Source organism: Epinephelus lanceolatus, chromosome 22 (assembly GCF_041903045.1).
Source record: "Epinephelus lanceolatus isolate andai-2023 chromosome 22, ASM4190304v1, whole genome shotgun sequence".
NCBI classification, from domain to species: Eukaryota; Metazoa; Chordata; class Actinopteri; order Perciformes; family Serranidae; genus Epinephelus; species Epinephelus lanceolatus.
In genome coordinates this window covers 2,889,668-2,915,031 of record NC_135755.1, presented here as the reverse complement: position 1 = coordinate 2,915,031, position 25,364 = coordinate 2,889,668, and the positions used below count along the sequence as shown (strand labels likewise).

The window sequence follows — 25,364 nt, the reverse complement described above, 5'->3', positions numbered from 1 at the left end:
CAAACAGTGGTACTGCAATTTCCAGGGTCCGTCACATTTTTTTTTTTAAGCATTGCAAACCCCCGCAAAACAACTTGTTCCACTATCAAGATTTAAGACATTTGGTCCAATAACATTGTGAAAGTCTGTCATTATCCACATTCAAGCTAGCAGAGCGCTAAACCATAGGTCAGCTACTCGGCCGCACTCAGCTGTAATCTGCAGTGCACCTGCTCTATGGGTCCAGTGATACAGAGGCAGCGCCAACCATCCACGTAATGCGAAAACAGATTTTTTTGGCTTCATGCACCACTGAGCAACTCCATGGGAATCAACGGGGTCCTGCCGCCAACGCTCTATCCAGGTCTTCTAATACATCCAAGGTTTGTGGAGGCAACCTGGAGGCCATGACAGTGGACTCTGACATCCCAAAACCCAGAGTGGACATTAAGAACAATGGACTGTATTCAAAACCACCTCCTACATACTATAGAACGCGGTATATGTACTGCATACAGCATGTTAGGTAGTATGCAAAATCAAATAATTTGCAGTATGCTAGTCCAGGCTTCGTCTATTCACAGTTTTGGAAAACAGAAGTACACAATAGAATAGCTAACATTTGCACTTTTAAGAGTTTTCAATGATCTTTTACTAACCACTGACTCTGGTGACTCTGCTATCCTTTTGCTTTTAGATCTCATCGCTGCGTTCGATACAGCTGACCACTCCATTCTTATTTCTCACCTAGAACATTGTGTAGGCATTAGGGGCACTGCTCTAGAGTGGTTTAGATCCTATCTGTTGCAGAGATCGTTTACTGTCAAAATTGGTGAGGCTACATCTTCTCCTGCTCCCCTATCCTGTGGAGTCCCCCAGGGCTCTATTTTGGGGGCCATTTTGTTTTCTCTGTATCTTCTGCCCCTGGGTCTTATCTTAAAGAAACTGATTGACAATCTGTGTGTTAATGTGTGATCAGTAAATATATTCAACAACTTCCACAAATACAAAAAAAGATTTGGAAACTCAAAAGACAGATCTGCAAAACACAAATTCCACGAATGAAACGATCTCTGTGAATACATTTAATTAATTCACAAATAAGTGAAAATCATTTGTTATCTTTCTAACTTTTAAATAGATATTTGTGAAACCAGTTTTTATTTGTGAATCTCAATCCTACGTCTTTTTTTTTCAATTTGTTTGTTAGCGGATCTGTTTATGATTGCAAAATAGTTTTTTGAGTTTACAAATCTTTATTTATTCAAAATTTACAGATTACATATTTACACAGATTGTCGACACACTTAATATCTGATTGTCACAGTGCTTTTCCTAGGTTGACGTGAAACAATTCAACTTTTTGAATTTTTTTTTTTAAGAATTTATTAAAGTGTTCCAGTTCAACATTGTCATTATTTTCCCTAAATTACATTTCAGAGGAAATTATGCGCCCATAAAAGGAGGCGTTACTGTGTTTCATCTCTGTGTTTGTTTGTTTGTTTGTTTGTTTAGATGAATTAAAGCAACTTTATCTGCAGATTTATGTCACATTATGACAAAACATCAATCATTTACGTCTCCGCTGGTTTTGTCAGAACTGACGGGTTGAAACTCTGCTGAGAGAGAACAGCCCCCCCACCTCCCTTTTTTCTCCCGCTCTATCAGGCCACGCCCACATTCTAGAACACTGGTGGTGGGCCATTGTTAGCGCTGTTGCCAGGCAACACGGCGCACCGTCGTCAGGGACAACCAGTCTTTCTCTCTCTCTCTCTCTCTCTCTCTGATACCAACACCATTACTGAGATGACAAGCCCACACACACACACACACACACACACACACACACACACACACACACACACACAGCTTCCATCTTGTGGCGGCACATTTTCACACAAACACAAAAACATATTGTTCATTTTCATGCCTGCTCTCTCTCGTCTCACACGCACATACACACACGCACGGTTTAGCATGATGCAATCACCTGACATCCATATTCCTCCAGTGTGCGTCTATCACACTCTGCAGCTCATCTTTGAAATGCTTTATTACAATTCAGCACATGAGGAGGTCACAGAGACAGAATACATGAGGAGGAGGAGGACGGACAGACACGCAAAACAAACGTCCCCTTCCTCCCTCTCAACCCACCCTGAGAGAAAGGAGACGTTTGGTTTCAGTTCCCACGGAGAGGCAGGGGAACGTTTTCCTCATGATACCCAAAAATAAAAGAAACAAATTAAAATAAAACATTTCCAACACGTCTGTGAGCGCAGACGCTCTGACACAGTGACGGTGCCAACTGAGATGTCGGCGGATCAACATCGTCAAGGTTCAGCCTGCAGGGAATGTGAATGTCAGATTTTGCGGCAGTCGATCTCGTAGATGTGGAGAGATTTTTGTGAAAACTTTGACCTGCTGGTGGCTCCAGATGTAAAGATGGGGATCAACAAAGTCACTAGGATTCATCCTCTGGGGACCATGAACGTCTAAACCAAATTTCATGGAAGTCCATCCAGTTTGTTAACATAAAAACCAAATCAGCAATGTCCAGTTTTCCAGAAACTACGTCCTGGTTTCTCGGGACAACCACAGACCTGACTCAACAGTTTTCAGTGGGACCATTTCTTCCCAGTAAAAACTATTTACACCGAGGTCTGTGGATCACTACACTTCACTGCCACTAGGGGGAGCAATGTAATCTTACTTATTATAACCTTATATATAATAAGAATTTTAGAGGAAATTTTTCCAAACTGAACATTACATCCTCGTCAAACTGACAGAAATCTGGAGCAAGTCCAAGTGAAATAGTTTGAATAGCAGTCGTAGTCAGTTTTACGGCATCCCTGTTCAGCCTAGGACTTGTTAGGAGCTTCAGGTTATATGTAAAGGTCTCCAGACAACCAAATCACCAGAAAAAATGATGATGTTGTACGTTTTTGCAAACCACTGACTACTGTTAACATTTATATGTTATTATAAAGCGAATATGTTTTGGCTTAAAATACCCTGTTTGGTTTTGGTGGCACAATCACGGCTGTAATTGTGCCAGTGTCTCACCAAACACAGTTTTAGTGGCATAATCGCTGCTGGACATGTTGCCGATGTCTTGACAAAAAACACCCAGTTTTGATGTCACAGTTGCAGCTGGAAATACCGCAAGGTATCGAGAGAAAACACCCAGTTATGGGGCCACAATCGCTGCTCGAAATATCATGGTGTCTGACTACAAAATGCTCAGTTTTGGTGGCACAATCGCTGCTGGAAATGCTGCAGATGTCTTGATATGAAACATCAAGTTTTGGCACCACGGTTGCTGTTGGAAAAACCACAATGTCTCATGAGAAAATAACCCAGTTTTGGTGCCACAAGCACCGTTAGAAATTCTGCCGATGTCTCACTAAAACATAGCCTGATTTAGGGACACAATTCCTGCTATAAAACTGTGTCTTGCTAAAAAAACACCCAGTTTTGGCACCACAACGTTGATATGATATGTATGGAGTGTACAAATGTAACCTGTTGGTGGTTTGCAGAAACATAAAATGCCAACTGTCTCCTGTGACTGGGCTGCTCAGGAACATTGCATATTCATGCTGGCTATCATTTATTGAGGGAAGACTTTTTGCGTTTTTAAGAACGGAATTTTAGACTGAACATCTTTGTATATTTAAAAAGGTACCACAGGACATGTTGGGGTGTTATCTCAGAGGTAGGCCCACAGACGTGCTGGAAATTACATGTTTTTAGTGTGGAATGTTCTGATCTGATCTCGCTCAGTTCAGTTCGGTTCCTTTTAGTCCCAGGGTTCAGCTCAGAGGCTTCCCAAAAGATCCAGAGGTTCCCTGTGAGTTCCCACACTGCATTTAAACTGCAGGTGGATTCTCCTGTTTCCTGTTGGTCACCATGTGGTACAGTCTGCATTGATACAAGAACATAGAAACTGGTTCTGAACTCTCTGTGAGGTCCTGGTGAAGGTTTGGCCAATACAACTCTGAACGTTTGGGACCAGAGGTGCCAATTTAGAGCCAATATTCAAAGTGAAACCCTTTACACTGTTCTTTGTGGAGACAGAAATGACGAACCTTCAACTGCAACCACTTACACAAATACAAAAATACAACAAAGTGAGTTTTTCCAGTCTGCTTTAGTTCATATAAAACCATCTGGAAGTATGACTGCGCCCTGAGAACATTCCATTGAAATCCAGACAGATAAAACAAAATCAGACGTTCAACTGCTCCTTCAGGCAGAGGAGTAAATTGATAAATAAATTCTGAAACACCAGATTCCATGAGAAGGGGATCAGCTCTGGACCATCGAGAGAGTTGAGAAGCAGATCAAGTCGTACCAGCAGGAACACAGCCCAGTAAAAATCAATCAAGGTGCCTTTTAAGTTCTTGAGGAGGAGGTAGACAGAAGAGACAGATAACAGTGATGTGGTAATTGTAGTCCTACTGTGGTGAAGTTGTAGTCCTTAATAACAGTCCTGGATCACTTCCTGCCGAGGTCAGTTTGTACTCCCTCTGCGGTAAAGTTTTTTCCTTTGAGGTTAACTTGTCGTCCGGTTTTGGTCAAACTGTAATAGTTTCTGTGGTGATAGCAGTGGTCCACTTGGCGCCTGAATCTTCCTGGTTTGGCTACAATGGGGTTTGTGGTTTGCTAGGAGGAGGAGGAAGAAGAGGAAGGAGGAGACAGTTTGATCACAGATGGTGAAGGTTGTCAGAGAGGATACAAGCTAAATACCACTTGTATGACATCTGGGACAGATGGTAGAGGTGGAAACATTATTATGTTTACGACTTCATTAGTCAACTCAAGACAGTTGATTGCGGAGTTGGTTGTGAAAGGGTTAACAATACTGAGCATTGGGAATATAACAGTAGATCACCTTGAGTGATGGGCTTTTGCTGACAGGAGACGTCTGTTGTTTGGTTTTCATTTACCTAATTCTTGATTAACCGGAATGGCACTTGAAGGGCGCAGACTTATCTCGAAATATTAACACAAGTGGAAAAAAATGTGTGTATCTGCGCTGTGATTCGGATCTGCTGCAAAAGATAATGGGCCCTCACTCTGCGCATGGTACACCCTTCCACCAGGTTTCATGAAAATCAGACCACTAGTTTTCCCATAATACTGCTGCCGAACAGACCGAACCAAACCAAAAGGCGTAAGTAAATATGTATCTGACACATAAACAGAAATAACAGCTTTAGCTACTAAATTTAATACACAGCTACTTGATCCAAACAAGAGTAGAGTTCAGTTAAAGACGAATTAGATTTTGATCCTTTTCATCTGGCACCGATCCAATAAAAATATGCCTGGATCATCCCCTGATACTGATCCTTAGGATCGGCTCGGACATATCCAATATAACCTGAACGTGACATTAAGGGCTTGTGATAAAGGTGTGTTCAGAGCTTTCCAGACATAGAAAAATGCTTTATTTTTGTTTGGTTTTCAGTGCCAAGTCAGATTAACCCGAGCTTTCCGAAAAAAAAATTCCTTCCAAGTCAGAATTCTCACTTAGTTGTTGATGTGCACATTATTTACACATCAGAAACAGGTCATTAGTAGGGATATCCCAATCATGTTTTTCTGGCCCTGATCTAAGTCTTGCAATATTGGGTATCTGCCGATACTGAGTCAGATGGGATACTTATATTTACCTAAATCTTTATTAAGTAGAAGAGCAATTAGAGAGTGCAGACTTCCAACAAGGCCAAGTGCCCTATCTCGCAATGTTGACATGAGATGAATACAACATTTGTGTACAAACCATTGGCACTGTTTCACATCCTGTTGACTTTTATTTGTTGACTCCTCCAGTTACAAGAGATTTGGATAGGACTACATAATGTTCAGTAGCGTGAATAAAACTTGACTTGGTGATCCTGTCACCTTCAGCGTGACCAAACGACTGGACTCTGTGGATCCATCAAGGCTACATAAGCTACATAATCAGGCTGAGGTAAACGTCATGTTCAGGTTCATGATTAGGGCTGTAGTTTGTTATCGATGCTGCCCCGTCTTTACCAGCACAGAGCGGTCACACAAACCCAAACTTTTACCATCCTTCTTTTTCAAATCTGACATCCACTGGTGACAAGTAGCTAAAGAACAGTCCTTCTGTTACTGGCTGATCTTTGGTACCATGTGGAGTGACCAGATGTCTATAAAACATTACATATTCGACTCCAAGGACCAGCCAATCAAATACAATGCTCTGTTTTTCACCAGTAGATGTCAGGCATGGATTCAGGGATGAGGAGTTTGTGCCTCTTGAACTCTTTCAAACCGCGACACACTTGTCTCCCATCGAGCGACGGATCTCAGGATGGCACTATTTTTCACAGTTTAGCTAGGTAGCTACTTAATTCGGCCTGTTCTCAAACCCGCCAACTAGACTTGACGCTAACTGTAGCGTTATGTGGTGCTAACGTGCAAAAATAACATTTCTAGAGTTGAGAAAACCTGTGCGCATCTATCTGAGGGCTGAGTTTTTACCTGCAAACAAGTTCAGGAAAACATGACAATTATGACATCATCAACAACAAATTCTGATTGGTCAATCCCTGTTGGCTGTGACCAAACTGTTCCCTCTACCTCTGCCCTCCTAGCTGGTTCCCTGTTCCAGTTGAGGTGGGATTTGTAGTCTTGCACAGTCATACACACAGTATGAAATTGTAATCCTGTTGCAAAGTGTCTGGTTCAAATCCAGAAGTTGTAGTCCTTGTTTTTAAATTCATCCAAGCTGGATTTATGGTCCATATGTGTTGGTGACTTCCTGTTGGGCCTCGAGCTGCGACTCTGTTGGCGAAGGGAAGGCTAGAAGAACCAACGAAATGCCTCGCCGGTCGGGACAGAGGGCGGCCGCTAAGAATAAGAGACAAAAAAGAAGTGAGAGAGAGAAATGTACATGACCTGTTGATGGCACTAGAGGAATATTAATAGATAGTGTCTGGCTATTGAAAAGCAAAATAAACTTAAACACATATTCCTTTATCATCCCTCACTAATGTGAGTACTTCCACTGCTGGTAAATTTCAGTGGTCGAATTCTGCCATGGCTTCAAGGGGAACCCTGTTTTTTGGGACTGAGAGGGTACTGTACACATGCACACGCATACATGAACACACCCACCAATGTTGGAAAGCAGAACAGGAAGTTGGTCTTGACTAGCTGCAGCGTTCATTCATGAACAAACTGACTTCATACTGTACATTTACAACCTCTTCACAACTTGTGTGTCACTGCTAACTTTCCTCATGCTTTGTTCGCCAACACTCGTCTGCTCTGAGTGCATCCACCGTCACACATTCACTACGCCTAGAATCTGACATGTGAGGTAATGAAGCTGATACAGTAACAAGTGGGCGTGTACAGTATATGTGTGCATCTTTTTGTTGATGGTTATTAGTTAGAATTCTGCGAACTCCAACCGTCAGTCAAGATGACTGCTAGCGTTACTTTTATGAAGCAGTTATGAAGTGTCTTTCTGTTGCGCTTTTTTCTGACGGCCAAAGTCTCGGATGGCCCTATGATTGTATAGCCACTGCCAACAATTTACTCGCTCTCAATCAAAACAAACAGGGTTCTATGGCCAGTAGCGTTGCTTTCATATAGCAGTTACGACATGTGTTTTCGTTGTGCCTTTTCTTTGTCCGCCAGAGTGTCAAATGGCCCAACGATTTTACACGCCACTGCCAACAATTTACCCACGGTCAATAAAAACAAAGAGGGTTCTACGCTAGCTACTGGCGTCTGACGCTCAAAAAAGTTGAAAATATTTTAACTTTTCAGCATCTACAAAAACATGCATCTAAAAAGACGCTTGAACGCTGGTTAGACGCGCCGTATCATAGGAAAACAATGGTTTTACTGGCGTTGCATTTCTAGCGTTTCATCTCTGTGATCGCTCCCTTAGACGCGCGTAGACGCTGAAAAGTTAAAATATTTTCAACTTTTTGAGCGTCAGACGCCAGTACCTAGCACGCATTGAATAAGCGCTTCCAGCGTTTCAAGCGTCTTTGAAGCATCCGCGTCTCTAGCGTCTCATTTCTGTGTGATCGGCCCTCAGTGGAAGAAGTACTCAGATGTTTAAGTGAAGTAAAAACAGTAGTACCACACTGTAGAAGTACTCTGTTACAAGTGAAAGTCCTGCATACAAAAGAAAAAGTACAAAAGTTTTTGCATCAAAATTTGCTTGAAGTAAAGCTTCCAATTATGCACATTAATACATATTATGATACATATTATATTACTGTATTATTAGATTATTATAATTAAAAAAGGTGAAAGTAGCACCACAAAAAAAAAAAAACGTCCATTTGACAAATTATCATCAAAAATGAGAATTAAAAGAAAAAGTCTTGTATCAACATTAGTACTTCCACAAGTAGAAAAAGAGTCCTGGAACAGGTTTCAAAACACAAGTGCGCCCAAAATTATCTGCAAAAAACTGTATGTGCACTAGTTACATACCGTGTTACAACTGAAAAACTAATCACGCAAGAGTGCCAAATTTAGGCCAAAGCAAGTGTCAAGGACTCAAATTGAAGCTTATCAATGTGGGAAGTTTTCTATGTACAGCTATGAAAGAAAACTGTGGTGGAGTGTTCCTTTAAACGTCTGGATTTCACTTTAAAGAGTCAGGGGTCAGTCAGAGACAAGGTGTCCTATAAAACATAACTTTAACTTGTTTAAAAAAAACACCCAGAGGGCTTTGCTGCTCATTTCACAAACTTTGTGATTGGCTGTCAGGTCGACATCAAAGAGGACGGAAGAGGGATGAGGCAAGAGCGTGAAACCACCTGCTAACACACACACACACACACACACACACACGCACACACACACACACACACCCCGAACACAGTGTGATGCACTCAGATGCATACATTCACATACAGTATAACACACACACACATGCACGCGCACGCAAACACACACAGTGCTGTCACTTGCCGCTAGCCTCCACAGGTCCAATTAGTGTGTAATTGAGGGAGATTATGGTGGCTAATTCACTGTCTCTCACACACACACACACACACACACACACACACACACACACACACACACACACACCATGTTTCGAGATGTGTGTTCATGCCACATGTGTGTGTTGATGCTGAGGGAATAATTAGTGAGAGTTTGTGGAGATTCCCACAGGGAGAGCATGTGTGTGTGTGTGTGTGTGTGTGTGTGTGTGTGTGTGTGTGTGTGTGATATATATAGAGTCATCAGTGAGGTCGAACGCTGGTGTCAATGAATTATTGATCGCCACTAATTCTTACTGCACACACACACACACACACACACACACACAGTAGATAACAAATATTCTCCTTTCTCTCTCAGTCACTCGTTTTATCACTGTGAATCAGTGGAGAGAGAGTGTGTGTGTGTGTGTGTGTGTGTGTGTTGGCAGGCTGCCAGACCTCAGCAGGGACCGAGCGCTCGCTTTTCACCACCCACCATCTGCACAGCGTTCACACACACACACACTCAGCAGGATGAGCGATGCCTTCCAGCTCGCGCCTCGCTGGCAGTCATCTGGGTTAAGTGAGCCAGGACACACACACATTCACAGACGCACACACAGACGCACACACAAACGCGCTCTTCCTGTGAGTGTGTTTCCTGTGCGTGCGGCCTCACCTCCAGCGGCCCCCCTCCTCCCCCTGGCTTCTTCTTCAGCTCTTCGCACTTCCTGAACTTGCAGATCTGGTGACCCGTCTTCCTGTTGCGGCACGACGAGCAGACGCCGCAGTTGATCAGCCGCCTGCACGGCCCGCACACGCCGCACCGCTTCCTCTTCCTCTTGGCTACGGCTCCAGATGACGAAGACGATGTGGACGATGACAGGGCCACGCCCCCGGTCGTCACACCTGACGATGATGGCGAGGAGGACGAAGGGCAGGGGGAGGAGTTGGCGTGCTGCTGGCAGTCCGTTAGCGCCCGCTGGCTGCTGGTCATCTGGAAGGCGCTGCCAGCGTCTGAGATTCCACCCCCCGCTGACCCCATCGCCATTACAATGACCCCGGGGGGTAATCCCAGCCCCCCCAGGAAGCTACTACCCATCACCCCTCCACCATTGCAGCTTGCGCTCTCTGATAGGCCCATCATGTCCGGGTGGGTGTGTCCCTGTTTGTTCATGACACCACAGTCCGCCCCGCCGCCATAACCAGGGAGGAAGTTCCCGTTGCTAGGTGTCATGGGGTGATGGTGTGCTGTTCCCTGTGTGACAGGAAGTGAGGCGGCAGTATGTCCATGTTTTTCAGCTCCTCCCCCCTCACCGCCCCCTCCGCCCCCTCCTCCCCCTCCTGACCCCCCGCCGCCCTGGTGCATGCTGGTACTGTGGGGGTGTGACGAGGTCATGTGCCCTGGTGTCGCCGAGGGGTGATGGTGAGGGTGGTGGTGATGGTGATGCGTTGGGGCAGGTTTGGGCCGGCCCCAGAACATGGCCGCCGGGTGGTTCATGTTCACGTTCATGTTCATATTGTCGTGGCAACCCCAGGGCGCCGTCGCCATGGCGCCCAGCCTGGCAGCAGCGGGGGGGAAAATGGGGGCGGCGGCCGCCAAACGGGCCGCCAGCTTGGCAGACTGAGGGAAGTTTGTGACGTTCATGTTCATGTTGACATTGGTTTTGTAGAAGCTGGCGATGGACGAACGGTAGCGGTCCATCTCTGTGGTGTAGTCCAGCATCGGAGCCAAACTGGACACCTGCAAGGCACACTGTCGTCATCATCATCATCATCATCCACAAAGATCAATATACAAATACAATACTGAATCAATACACACAGATGTAATGTTGGTGCCAATAGAAGTGCGTATCAGTACTCAATACCTTCAACGTATCAACCGAAATAACCTGGTGCCAAGAAGAACCGAAACGGCTCTGGTCAAAAGATTCCTACATTCGATCCTTTTCCCCACTCAGCCCACTCAGGCAGCAGGTACGACCCAAACAGCTTGTGGTGTGGTAAACTTGGGTGTGGTGTATTTGACCAAGTTGGCAGTTCAGTTTGACGAGATGCCACCAAAACCTGCAAAAGTATGGCGATACAACAGACCTTTGGCGTCTGGTGGCATTTCATGCAACTGAATGCTTCTAATCACATTGTGGATGTTTAATGAAAAGGAAAAAAAAGGTAACAGATGGAGTTGTGTATCAGAGTCACTTTGAGGGAACTAGTATCATACATTTTTTAAGTGATATCCAGGCCTTGGGGCCGGTCCCAAAGGTCCAACCTGTACTTTTTAACAGAGCTTGAAATCTCAGCACCTGTTGAGGTAACAGAGAACAGAGCAGGAATGTTCACAACACCTGTGAATCCAGCTGTGCTGCCATACTGAAAAATTCATATTCTGGTTTTTCCCAGGAATTCTTGCCAAAATCTGATCCAACTTCCTTTAAAAAAAAAACTGAACTAAAACCAGGTTTGTCAGCTGGTAGCACCGATTATTGCTGCCTTCAATAAATCATAATATTGACATGCAGCCTGGTAAGATATACGATCTGACCCTGATAGATTTTAGAGCGTTATTAGAGAAATGACGAGAGAGAAAAAGCAAACAATATACAACAAACGTCTCTTTGTGATATGACATCTTTTTGGTTTTCCTTTAGCAAAGTTGTGGATAGTGCGCCGCAGTGATGTAATGGTTAGCACTGTCGCCTCACAGCAAGAAGGTTCCTGGTTCAAACTCGGGAGGGAGCCCTTCCATGCGGAATATGCATGTTCTCAGCATGGGTTTCCTCCAGGTGCTCTGACATGTTCTCCCCGTGTCAGCGTGGGTTTCCTCCAGGTGCTCTGACATGTTCTCCCTGTGTCAGTGTGGGTTTCCTCCAGGTGCTCCGACATGTTCTCCCTGTGTCAGTGTGGGTTTCCTCCAGGTGCTCTACATGTTCTCCCTGTGTCAGTGTGGGTTTCCTCCAGGTGCTCCGACATGTTCTCCCTGTGTCAGCGTGGGTTTCCTCCAGGTGCTCTACATGTTCTCCCTGTGTCAGTGTGGGTTTCCTCCAGGTGCTCCGACATGTTCTCCCTGTGTCAGCGTGGGTTTCCTCCACGTGCTCCGACATGTTCTCCCTGTGTCAGCGTGGGTTTCCTCCAGGTGCTCTGACATGTTCTCCCTGTGTCAGTGTGGGTTTCCTCCACGTGCTCTGACATGTTCTCCCCGTGTCAGCGTGGGTTTCCTCCAGGTGCTCCGACATGTTCTCCCTGTGTCAGCGTGGGTTTCCTCCAGGTGCTCTACATGTTCTCCCTGTGTCAGCGTGGGTTTCCTCCAGGTGCTCCGACATGTTCTCCCTGTGTCAGCGTGGGTTTCCTCCAGGTGCTCCGACATGTTCTCCCTGTGTCAGTGTGGGTTTCCTCCAGGTGCTCTGACATGTTCTCCCTGTGTCAGTGTGGGTTTCCTCCAGGTGCTCCAGCTTCCTCCCACAGTCCAAAGACATGCAGGTTAATTGGTGACTCTAAATTGTCCGTAGGTGTGAATGTGAGTGTGAATGGTTGTCTGTCTCTATGTGTCAGCCCTGTGATAGTCTGGCGACCTGTCCAGGGTGAACCCCGCCTCTCACCCAGTGTCAGCTGGGATAGGCTCCAGCATCCCCATGACCCCCAAGCGGTTACGGAAATGAATGAATTAATGAAAGCTGTGGACAGTTCCTGGTTCTTTTTGGTACCTGGGTCTTTATTGCTACCTGGTTCTTTTTGGTACCTGGGTCTTTATTGGTACCTGGTTCTTTTTGGTGCCTGGTTCTATTTTGGTACCTGGTTCTTTCTGGTGCTTGGTTCTTTTCTGGTACCTAGTATGTTATTTTCTGGTACCTAGTATGTTTTTTTGGAACCTGGTTCTTTCTGGTGACTGGTTCCTTTTTTGGTACCTGGTATGTTTTTTTGGTACCTCGTATGTTTTGTTTTTTTTTGGTACCTAGTATGTTTTTTTGGTACCTGGTATGTTTTTTTGGTACCTGGTATGTTTTTTTGGAACCTGGTTCTTTCTGGTGACTGGTTCCTTTTTTGGTACCTCGTATGTTTTTTTTGTGGTACCTGGTTCTTTCTGGTGCCTGGTTCCTTTTTGGTACCTTGTATGTTCTTTTTGGTACCTGGTACTTTTTTTGGTACCTCACTTTTCTGGTACCTTGTTTTCTCTGATGCTTGGTTCTTTTTGGTACCTGGTACTTTTTTGGTACCTGGTTCATTTGTTGGTACCTGGTTCATTTGTTGGTACCTGGTTCTGTTGTAAAAATGACTGAATAACTCTTTATTTTCTGAGGAACAGGAGATTGTGGCAGTTTAGTTAAAAACTCTACCCAAATACAACGACTGTTGAGTAACATAAACAGTGAGCGTTCATATGAGCTCTTCTTTGCTGAACTTGGACATGTTTCTGTGAGGTCATCAGATTTCCCTCGAACCTCCCTTTGAGCCACATCGACGCCTAACACTCACTCCAACGTTAAAAAATCAAATGACAACTCACCTGTCCCTGTCCACCGTAACCATGGTGATTCGGGTGATGGTGGGAGGGGGCGGAGCTTCTCTGGAGCATTGAGGAGAGGTCGCTCTCCACGCACACGCCGCTCGTCATGCCTGACATGACCTCACCCTCGCTCACAGCTGGTCCTGTGTGGTCGACACGTTTTGCTCTGTGAACAAAAACAGAGAAATGAAATTAGAAATTAAAGTAGATTTTTATCATTCTGCATCATTTTTATTGTTGACTTGCTAGATTTGCGACTGTCACGGAGATTTCCTATCATGCGAGGTATCATCCTTTTTTACAGTTTAAGTTTTATCCTCTCCACTCTGTATTCAATCAGCTTCATCTCTTCTTCTTTGATGTCTGAGGAAAAATCTTTAAACGTTTAAATTTAAGTCACAATCAAAGCAAATGCTACGATGGCACGTCTCCCTTCAATGTCGGTTGACATGCCCCCAGTTTGGAGAAGCAGACAGGCGTACCACCACAGAACCTAAACAATGCACAGCTGTTGACCGGGTCAATAGCAACGTATTTTAGCCACATTAAAAAATATCAGTATCAGTTAAAGTGTACGATATATTGAGGGTATTTTCACCTCTTTATCTTGCCATCAGACAGCCCTTTCCTTGAGGAGCTGAAGCCGTTATATCGCTCTCTTCACAGCCAGACCCCAGTGAGAAATTTTACTAGGCTGACTACAGGAGCTGCTGATTTACCGCTGCCTCCATCACTTAGTTTTTTCTGTTGCAGTTGTAAAATACCACCACTTCGTCAGTGACTTCGACGTCAGACACCAACACTAAAAGTGGTGTCAGTTTGAAACGCTGACGGTAACGATGTCATATAAGGAGCTGGAAAGTCCCTATAGGACGGGTGCGAGGGGTAGTGGATGGGTCCAACAAACCCCAGACTTTCATCTGGGAGCCGGATGTTTGCTTCCTGTACGAATGTTGAGCCAAATTGTGATGTTTTTCGTAACCTAACCGCGTGCTTTTGTTGCACGGCAGAAATTGCAATGATGTCCTGGAGCGTCAATAACAAACGCAGGAGGATAGCAAGTAATATGTAGACATGAACGGCACAGACCAAGCAGCGATATGTGACGACTTGGGATAAGAACAGGTTGGTTACTGTGTGACTGGTGTTTTAAAGGGTTTCGTTCAGATTCACTGAAGTATTCACCAACAACACAAACTAACTAGCTGATTGAAGCAGCGGTAGACCAACAGCTCCCGTGTTCAGAGAGCTAAAACTACTGATGGAGTCTGGTGTTTTTGATGAAAGCATAAATGAGAAAGGACTTCCCCGTTGGAGAGGGCTGTCTGACAGAAAGATAAAGCAGTGAATATACTCTGAATACAGTGAACACTTAAACCGACATTGATTCTTTAAGGTGGCTAAAACACGTTTTGCTGCTGCCCCTGTCCACAGCAGTACATTGCTCAGCTTCTGTGGCAGTGCTCCTGTCTGCTTCTCCAAACTGCACACCTCCATGAGTGCCTCAAACAACTCCGCAACAAAAAAATCCAAACTATCCCTTAAACCTGCAAAGATGAGTTATTGATATCTAATGAATCTGTGCTACGTTCACCTTCAGTCCAAAGTCAAACCCACAAAACTTACAACAACAACAAAAGACTCCTGAACAAAAGCCGACTGGCATCACGGGCCGCACAACTTCCTGTCGCGACAATGAAAACTAAAGGCAGAAACAAAAAAGGAGAAGAGGAGGTGCAACACTGAGACATACCTCCTTTTATATAAAAGCTAATTGATTTAATTAAGAGTTTCTAACTGGGTTACTCTGCTCCTTTTCTCCCTCCTCGTCGATTGAAGCGCGGTCATTATTTCTGATTCTCCGCCAGGTTTCGAGGTCACAGTTGAACTAGATCAAACTCTGAGCGCAGACAGGTTGACGTCCACAACCTGCGTCCAGGTGGAGGTGACGTCAGAGAGGAACGGAGGGAAACTTCTGTGACTCTGTAAATGTAAATACCTGAGAGGATGGTTATCACACTGTTGCATCTGATCTGAGACCTTTGCCACGCTGACCTCTGACCTCTGACCTTCGCGTGCGCGTACACCCACACACAGTGACTAATGTGACTGTGAAGCACTCGCTGCCTTTGTGAATGTGTGTGTGCACAACAAACAGACTGAAAAAGAGATGTGTGAACGAGGGTGAAATGTGTGTGTGCCAGAGAAGGAAGCAGAAAGTGTGTGTGTGTGTGTGTGTGTGTGTGTGTGTGTGTGTGTGTGTGTGTATTTGTAGCAGAAACAAAACGTGTGCCGCTCTGAGAAGAGATTGTGTCTGTGTGATGTGCGCGTGTGTGCATGAGCGCAGCCAGTGTGAAAATGTGTGTGTGTCTTCTGGCGCCCCCCCACCACCACCTCCTCCTCCTCCTTCCATCGCACCCCCTCCCCCTCCTCCCTCGAGGCGTAACTAATTACCCTGTCTGGTCAACCGGGCCGGCGCGAGCTCCGACAGAAGGTCACGGTGGCCACCGGCCGCGAGGGGAAAACGGCTCTCCCACGCGACACATTAACCAGCACCACCCCCCCCCACCACCATCACTCCTCCTCCTCCCCCCTTAGGCACATTGCGAGGAAGCTGAGGAAGGAGGGAGAGAGGGAGGGAGGGAGGGAGGGAAGGGGGTCAATCAAAAAAAAAAAAAAAAAAAAAAAAAAGCCAGACCCGATAACAACCGATAAATACCGTGAACACAGCATGCAGTCCGACAGAGAGGAGGAGAAAACGAGAAGATGGACGGCGCGTGCTGCTGCTACTTACCGGGCCCGCGAGGAGGAGGAGGAGGAGGAGGCGGAGGAGGAGGAGGAAGAGGGAGAGGGTGATGAGGAGAAGAGGAGGAAGGAGGAGAAGAGGAAGAAGAAGAAGACCGTCTGGGAATTAGCCCGCCACGGATCATGGCTGGCGGGGAAGGAGACAGAGAGAGAGAGAGAGAGAGGAAGAGGAGGGGTGGGGGGGGGGGGTGGGAGAGGAGCACCGGGAGGGATTTGTCGGTCTGTCGGTACTGAGGAGAGGAGGAGGAGGAGGTGGAGGGGGGGGGGGGGGGGGGGGGTAACGGATAACGGGGGGCGGATGGATAATCACCTGGGCTTGGCACGAGCGAGCGCGAGTAGGGGAGAGAGAGGGAGAGGCGTTAAATTAGGCAGGTCGAGGCGAGAGGGAGGCGGCTCTGTGGAGACGCTGCAGGGGCGGGAAAAGAGACGAGCTCGAGGAAAGAAAAAACACCACCATGGGAAGAAAGGAGGAGGAGGAGGGGGAGGAGGAGGAGGAGGAGGAGGAGGGGGGATGATGAATAATGGCGGAGGTTATGAACGGATACGTGCGTTGTTCTCGCGACAGAGTGAAGGGAGGGTGGTGGCAGGGGGTACACGCCACGCTGATGTTGATGTAACGGAGAGGGGAGTGTGTGTGTGTGTGTGTGAGTGTGAGTGTGTGTGTGTGTGTGTGTGTGTGTGTGTGTGTGAGAGAGAGTGTGAGTGTGTCGGCTCGTGCCCTCCGCTGTGTCTCCCGCTGTTGGCGGCGCTCGTGGCGGCGTGGCGTGGCATGCGCGCGGTGCGAGCGGTCTGATTGGCGTTGAGGCGAGGTGAGAGAAAAACAGGAGGCGTGAGACCTCGCACGTGATTGGCTGGCTGCCGGGAGCTGAGAGAGAGAGACCACAGAGAGACGTCAGGAGGGAGAGACGGACTGAATGAAGGATGTACTGGTGTTTAATAAACAATGTGACATTTTAATATTTCACAAATGTGTCTTATAAACACTGATGCAAAGTAACTAAATACATTTACTCAAGTACTCAAGTACAAATTTTAAGAAACTTTACTTTGGGTACTTTAAACTTTAAACATGTATACATATATATTATATATTTATATTAATATATTTCATAATTTAATTAACTAAAAATGTGATTTTTTGTGTGTTTTTCTTTAGAAACAGAAACAGTCCTCCAGTTGTGATGTCATTTCTTTGAGTATCTAATGCTTCATATCCATAAATCTGTACAGCCTGAGCTAAAAGGTTGTTTTTTCATCAGTTTTTACAAAATAAAGACACAAATGCTTTGATCCAAAAGATTTTTAAATGTAGAAACATTACAACAACATATTTAGTGTTTGTGATATTCTCATTTTTATGATCAGAGTGAAGAGGGCTGAGATAAGCTCTGTTTCCACCGAGCAGTTCAGTTCAGTAAAGTTGTGGATGGTCCCAACAGAAGCGTTCCTTAGCGTCCCCATGTTTGGTCCCCCCTCTGTTGGGGTACCTAGCACACAGATCTGATACTAAAAAAAAAACCTGCGTCAGCGTGGGTTTCCTCCAGGTGCTCTGACATGTTCTCCCTGTGTCAGCGTGGGTTTCCTCCAGGTGCTCTGACATGTTCTCCCTGTGTCAGCGTGGGTTTCCTCCAGGTGCTCTGACATGTTCTCCCTGTGTCAGCGTGGGTTTCCTCCAGGTGCTCTGACATGTTCTCCCTGTGTCAGTGTGGGTTTCCTCCAGGTGCTCTGACATGTTCTCCCTGTGTCAGTGTGGGTTTCCTCCAGGTGCTCTGACATGTTCTCCCTGTGTCAGTGTGGGTTTCCTCCAGGTGCTCCGACATGTTCTCCCTGTGTCAGTGTGGGTTTCCTCCAGGTGCTCCCACATGTTCTCCCTGTGTCAGTGTGGGTTTCCTCCAGGTGCTCCAGCTTCCTCCCACAGTCCAAAGACATGCAGGTTAATTGGTGACTCTAAATTGTCCATAGGTGTGAATGTGAGTGTGAATGGTTGTCTATTATGTATTTTTTAGGGCCTGAGCACTTTCAGTACCACGGCCCAACAGTCCCGGGTACTGAAAGTGTGAGGAACTTATTGTTTTTGTAGACATTAATCGCGTTTTTGATGCTCAAATGGGGACGACACGCAGCAAAGGGCCACAGGTTAAAATCAAACCCGGGCCACTGCTAACATCTCAGCCTACAGGGGGCGCCCCGATGTTTACTAAATTTGAAGGGATCATTTCTGCCAAGTCTATGAAAATTTTGTGAATTTTTTTTTTCTCAACCGAAAGTCAGCCATCTTGAATTTTGTCTGTTCTTATCATGTTACTAACACATGTTTGGGGACTTTAGGGTGTGCAAAACTTACAAAACTTTTCAGGCAAGTTCAAACTAGACATTAATTTGACTTGGTGGTGTATTTATGCTTGAGTGTGGCACTTCAGCTCTATAGCACCTGCCTGACTTCCTGCATTTGAATGCATTTTTGACGCCCTTGCTATCATTGAAAACTCATGAAATTTGGGGCACACATGGTCATCTGTGAACGTTACATGAAAATACAGCGACTGGCCTCAGCATGCTTTGTGGGCTCCATAGCGCCCCCTAATGCTCCAATACTCACAAAATTTGGTACGCACATTCCTCTCATCATTTCAGACATATTTCTCAATGGGTATCATAAGCTCTGCTCACCTAGACGTTGGCAATTTTAGACTCCAGGGGCCTCATGTACTTACATGGATTTTCTACTGAAACATGGCGTACGCTTAAATCCAGAAAACTTCGTACGCACAAAAATATCCAGATGTATGAATCTGTGTGTACACATGAATCCAAGCACATTTCCTTTGTACATCCCAATCAACGTGAAATTGAGCGCACATGTTGGAGTACCCGACCCCTCCCTGTCCACACACCATTTAAATATGCAAATCATATTTAAATGAACCCTGCACCTGAGATTCCCCTCTCTGCACGATCAGAAAACTAAAACAAAAGAATGAGTAAGACAGGAAAAAAGTAAAACTTCACAGAATGCGAAATGGAGACACTCACTGAAGTGGAGGCGCACAAAAATGTACTTTTTGGCACGCTGTCCTCCGGCATCAATACTAAACGTAAGAGGAGTGAGTGGGAGAGTGTGTGTGAGCCTGTCAATGCTGTGGGGTCAGAAAAGCATACACACGCAGAATTAAAAAAGAAGTGGTCTGACATTAAGGTGGACGTGAAGCGGAGGAGGGCTGCCCACCGCCAAAGTGTGGCCAAAACAGGTGGGGGGACAGAGAGTCACTTGGGGTCAATTCAAAGCAAACAAATAATTATGTGAACTGGATTTACAGTTTCCATTTGTTTTTTATACACCACTTACACGGATCACACACTACTGTTGTAAATGAATGCAGAAGTGCGCCGGGGAAAAGGTGAGGCTGATTAGGAAATGTCGCACTTTACACACGAGTTTATTGACATGAGTACTTTACACACAGAGACAATCAGGGGCTTGTTAGAAAGCTCTGAAGCTGTAGTTTAACCAGCAACAAACAGCAAGTCACTAACTTTAACCACTGACTAGTACTGATGCTGTGAAGACAGGATAATATTTGGGGGTGCACATGCTCAGTGCGCATCAGGAGGATTAATATTAGGACAATTAAACAAATAAATTACTCACCAAGAAGCCACCCATCGCACACAGTGCCAGCTTGTAGTCTGTTCCCAACCACGCTGTTACTCAGAATGTAGGCTATGAATCGTGCATTGAACCAGGCCACCTCACAACAATGTTGATTAATTGCATTTGCGCATCACATATGATCTGTACATTGATCGAATGGAAATGCTTCCTGTTGACATAAACACATTCATCCTGTGATGGTGCTTTTATACTGTAGTCATGTGTGTACAGTCGATAGCTCCGGTAACATTAGGAAAACCGGCTCTGGCTGCAAACTGCACTTTAATGTTGGCCTGTTCAGCTGCATATGGGAATTTGATATACCTGGCTGACATGCAGATAATTCCGTCCCACACAGCTGGCATGACTCGGCTCAGGGTCAACTGGCACAGTCCCGATCAGTCGGCCAGCTCCCTCTGGAATGACCCTGGAGCTAAGGAACCCCAGTGTGGTCAGAACCTGTATGGATACAGGCAGCGCATGGCTCCTCGCCGCGTCGCGTTGCCGGCTGCAGCTCTGCGCACAGTTCCAGGAGGATAGGCCTCAGGAACCTAAAGCAGCTGATGAGCCAGTGCCATCTGTCTCTGAACACACGCTTTCTTCGTATTGCGCCATTTACAATGTCTTGCTAAGCAGCCGTTGTTGTTAACAGTATTTTCGGCACCACTTTGCGCATGCTTTTATATCCACTCATCTAATTGCAAACACGTGGGTGTGTTATTGTTCATCAGTGTTAACTGTTCATGTGTCTCTGGTGTGCACATCACTCTGAGGACTAATTGTTTTCACATTTATCTATTCTAACAGCTTCTCAGCATCACCTCTAAGTGTCGCCTAAGGATCAACAGCTGTAGAAACGTGCGTACGCCAGCCATGAAGTTGGCGTGAGGCAGCACACATTTCCACGGACATTTCACTCTTGATACATCTGAACTTTGCCGTGGAAAAGGACGTACGCCACTTTTTTGTGCATACGCACCCTTTGTACATGAGGCCCCTGGTGACTGCAAACCAATAAAATTATTTCTGAAAACAAAAGACGCATTTTGTCAATTTACCTCAAACCCTTTGTATATAATTATTATAAGAGTGGTAAAAAGAGTTTTTACATCACCATGTACTCCGTCATGCTGCTGGTCCGCTGTCCTCACCCTGCAGACTGTCCATCACGACTGTCCAGGACATCAGTCACCTGTCTGTCTCTCTGTGGGGCGAGCTGCAGGTAGACCTCCATCACAAGACGACTTCCTGCACTGAAACAGATAAAAGTCCCAAAATATCACTTTACATATAGATTTAGATTTGGAGAATTCATTCTGACATTTCTCATGTTTTTTGTTTGTTTGTTTTGTTTTTATAATCTTGTCTGAGGATGGTGTGGTGTCATATGCCTTGACTTTAACATTTTAAATGTAATGAGAAAGAGGAGAAGGACGAGAATCAGGACAACTGCCTCTCACTGAATGTCCACAAACCAAGGAGCTGATCGCTGATTTGGGGGAAACAGCAGGAAAGAAACTAGAGCTCCTCTACAAGTACCTCAGGATCCACATCACAGAAATCATCCCAGTCAAAAAGGCTGAACAGACAATTAATCGATTGACAGAGAAAATAATCATCAGATGAATCCATAATTAAAATAATCTTTAGTTAATAGTTCACAATGAGATCCAGCTAAACCAACTCCAAACTCTGCCTTTATATCAATGCATGAGTCAGAATCATCTACAGAGATCATATATGAACAGTATAACAGTCACTTTTAATCGTTTAACAGACTTTCACTGAAGTTACATTTTCAATACAGGACAACAAGTTTTTTTAACATCTTGTATATTGAAGCCTTAAAAACAAACAAAGAGAAAAATATAATTACCGCCTGTGGTTGTACGCCTCCACACACCTGTCAAGTTTCTTTAAGTTTCCATCCATGTGTGTGAAAACATGGATGCTTCACACACAGATCTGTCTTTACCTTCCAATAAATGTCCTCAATGTCTAACAATCTCCCCCAAGAAAATGCCCTCAGCCAAAAATGTCCCTTTTTCAAGAATGTCAAATTTACAAAACTGTCATGTCTTTCCAAAAAATGTCCTCAACTACCAAAAATGCCCTGCCTTTACAGCACCCCCCCCCCCTAAAAAAAAGTTGTCCCTACTTTCTATAATATCCAAACTTTATATAAAATGTTTATTTTTTTTAAAAATGTCCACAATTTCTAACAATCTGTCTGTTTGAAAAGTGTCCTCACCCAAAATGCTCTCATTTCAAAAATATCGCTCTCTTCCAAGGTCAATTTTACAAAACTGACTTGTCTTTCCAAAAAATTGTCCTTACTTTCTATGTTACTTCCCAAATGTGTCCCCACTTTCCAAAATATCTCAACTTTATAAAAATGTTGATTTTTTTCAAAAATGTCCCTAATTTCCATAAATATCCTAAATTTTTGAAAATCTCCCACTTTTTAAAGAAAATGGCCTCACCCAAAAAAATTTCTCATTTTCCCCAAATATCTTCACCTTCCAAAATATACCGACTTTCTACAAATGCCGTTACTTTTCCAAAAAGGTCCACAATTTTTAACAATCTCTCTGTTTGAAAAGTGTCCTCACCCAAAATGCTCTCATTCCAAAAACATCGCTCTCTTCCAAGGTCAATTTTTCAAAACTGACTTCACCTTCACCTCCAAAAATGCCCTGCCTTTTATAGTCTCCTTAAAAAATGTCTTTACTTTCTGTAATGTTACTTCCCAAATCTGTCCCCACTTTCCAAAACATCTCAACTTTCTGAAATATCTCAACTTTCTAAAAATGTTGATATTTTTCAAAAATGTCCCTAATTTCTATAAATGTCCTAAATTTTCAACAATCTCCCACTTTTAAAAATAATGGCCTCACCCAAAATGTTTTTCCGATTTTACTCAAATATCTGCACTTTCCAAAAATATATCCACTTTCTAAAAATGTTGATATTTTTCAAAAATGTCCCTAATTTCTATAAATGTCCTAAATTTTCAACAATCTCCCACTTTTAAAAATAATGGCCTCACCCAAAATGTTTTTCTGATTTTACTCAAATATCTGCACTTTCCAAAAATATATCCACTTTCTAAAAATGCCATTATTTTTCCAAAATTTTCATCAATTTTATCAAATAAAAAAATGGCCTCACCCAAAATATTTTCCACGGTCAAATTTAAAAAACTGACTTGTCTTTCCAAAAAAATGTCCTTAACTTCCAAAAATGCCCTGCCTTTTATAGTCTCCTTAAAAAAAGTCCTTACTTATGTTACCACCCAAAACTGTCTCCACTTTCCAAAATATTTCAACTTTCTAAAAATGTTGATATTTTTCAAAAATGTCCCTAATTTCTATAAATGTCCTAATTTTTTTTTAAATCACCCACTTAAAAAAAATGGCCTCACCTAAAATGTTTTTCTCATTTTCCCCAAATATCCTCACTTTCCAAAATATACCCACTTTCTACAAATGCCGTTAGTTTTCCAAAAATGTTTTTAGAAATGTCCCCAATTTCTAACAATCAAAAAAATGGCCTCACCCAAAATGTTCTCCTTTCAAAACGTCCCTCTCCTCCAAGAAGGTCAAATTTACAAAAGTGACTTGTCTTTCCAAAAAATGCCCTGCCTTTTATAGTCTCCTTAAAAAAGTCCTAACTTTCTATAATGTTACCTCCCAAAATATCCCAACTTTCTGAAAATGTTGATTTTTTTTCAAAAATGTCCTCAATTTCTATAAATGTCCTAAATTTTCAACAATTTCCCACTTTAAAAAATGGCTTCACCCAAAATGTTTTTCTCATTTTCCCCAAATATCCCCACTTTCCAAAAATATACCCACTTTCTAAAATGCCAATTGTTTTCCAAAAATGTTTCTATAAATGTCCACAATTTTCGACAATCTCCTGCTTTTAAAGATTTTCCAAGAAGGTCAAATTTAAAAAAATTGACTTGTCTTTCCAAAGAATGTCCTTAACTTCCAAAAATGCCCTGCCTTTTATAGTCTCCTTAAAAAAGTCCTTACTTTCTACAATGTTACCTCCGAAAATATCCCAACTTTCTTAATTTCTACAAATGTCCTACATTTTCAGCAACCTCCCACTTTTAAAAACTGTCCTCACTGCCCTGAAATGCCTTCCCATTCCAAAAATGTCCCTTTTTTCCCAAGAAAGTCAAATTTACAAAACTGTCTTGATGTTTCAAAACCGTCCTGCCTTTTCTAAAAAACTGCCCTCACTTTAAATTTTACTTTCCAAAAATGTCCCCACTTTCCCTAAATATGTCCTGAGTGTGTCAGTCATGTCACATTGCACCTGCAGCACAGTGCAGAGTGGTGTCAGTGGTGTTTGTGCAGTGAAGGATGTGAACTCTTGTCCAGCTCAGTCACAGACACTGAGCTCTTGACAGCATGGTCCCAGCTCGTCCTCTGCTGGAGGACACTGTGAAGTACACACTTATTGTTGTTATGATCAGCTGACAGGAGTTTATCTGTCTTTTCTCTGCAGCTGTAAATCTGAACGGAACCAACCTGCTGAGTTTTACTCATCATGTTTTCAGTCTGCAGCTCCTCCAGGATTTAACAGCGAGCTGCTCCTCATCAGCCTGCTGCAGGTATGTTAGCTCCCCGGCTAGCTGCTAGCTGTTAGCTGCTAGCTGTTAGCTGTTAGCGGCTAGCTGTTAGCTGCTAGCTGTTAGCTGCTAGCTGCTAGCTTCCTCTGCAGCCTGCGGTGTCTGTCCGGCTGGAGGCTGCCGCACTGACCCGGACACTGCTGCTGCTGATGGGGCTAAATATTCGAACAAAACCCCCTGAACGCTTTGTCGCACTGGGACCATAACTCCGGCTAAAAGCTAACTAGCTCAGCTTCAGAGCCGTGGGTTGAAGCAGGTCCTGAAACAGGTCACCAGCCGGTTGTGGCGGTCTAACATTAACCGTTAACAGTTGACACTAACTGTATTAAGCTAACGTTAACTGGAAGAACCGACCAGAGTCTTTTCAAATCCTGACACGTTATACCGACTTAGCAGCATCTATGCTAGCTGCTAGCATTAGCCGCTAAATCAGTAATGCTAGCCGCCATTAAACATCTTTAAACATCAAACCTGTATTTTAACGGTCCACAGAGACGTTAGTGGTACAACTGAACATTAATAATAAATATCAGAAGAACATATAAATCATACAGTCGCGTATAAAACAGTTTGATAAGCATGCTGTTCTCACAGGCGTTGGTGGTATAGTGGTTAGCATAGCTGCCTTCCAAGCAGTTGACCCGGGTTCGATTCCCGGCCAACGCAGATGTTTTTTGTCCTGCTGGATTTGTGTTGAAAGGATCATTCAGATACTTTATATAACGTGTTACCACAACATAAATGTTTGTTTTTATTTACTAATATCAAATAAAAATTGAC

At 44.2% G+C, this 25,364-nt stretch overlaps 1 protein-coding gene and 1 non-coding gene across 4 annotated transcripts; one reads left to right on the top strand and one right to left on the bottom strand.

The window, feature by feature from the left end:
• Positions 1 to 2,017: 2,017 nt before the first annotated feature.
• Positions 2,018 to 21,189, bottom strand: LOC117245730 (uncharacterized). 3 transcript variants are annotated; one of them, XM_078164284.1, is made up of 4 exons: positions 21,054 to 21,189; positions 13,483 to 13,648; positions 9,655 to 10,719; positions 2,018 to 6,870 (listed from the first exon to the last, which is right to left on the bottom strand). In XM_078164284.1, the coding sequence occupies exons 2-4, from the start codon at positions 13,597 to 13,599 to the stop codon at positions 6,823 to 6,825; spliced, it is 1,230 nt and encodes a 409-aa protein (XP_078020410.1). In that variant the 5' UTR covers positions 13,600 to 13,648; positions 21,054 to 21,189; the 3' UTR covers positions 2,018 to 6,822. The 3 variants fall into 3 exon arrangements, with proteins under 3 accessions (XP_078020410.1, XP_078020411.1, XP_033465108.1); XM_078164285.1 differs by lacking the exon at positions 21,054 to 21,189 and adding an exon at positions 16,598 to 16,748; XM_033609217.2 differs by lacking the exon at positions 21,054 to 21,189 and adding an exon at positions 16,277 to 16,414.
• Positions 21,190 to 25,178: 3,989 nt separating this feature from the next.
• On the top strand, positions 25,179 to 25,250 carry trnag-ucc (transfer RNA glycine (anticodon UCC)). The gene has a single exon. It is a non-coding gene; the product is annotated as a tRNA-Gly (tRNA).
• The last annotated feature ends 114 nt before the right edge of the window (positions 25,251 to 25,364 follow it).

Bases quoted from the DNA above. Each gene is read 5' to 3' on its own strand.
- LOC117245730 (XM_078164284.1), bottom strand. From the start codon at position 13,599: ATGTCAGGCATGACGAGCGGCGTGTGCGTGGAGAGCGACCTCTCCTCA. The intron at 10,720-13,482 runs GTGAGTTGTCAT...TGTGCCTTGCAG, and splicing joins GTTACGGTGGACAGGGACAG to GTGTCCAGTTTGGCTCCGAT. The intron at 6,871-9,654 runs GTGAGGCCGCAC...TCTTATTCTTAG, and splicing joins GAGGAGGGGGGCCGCTGGAG to CGGCCGCCCTCTGTCCCGAC.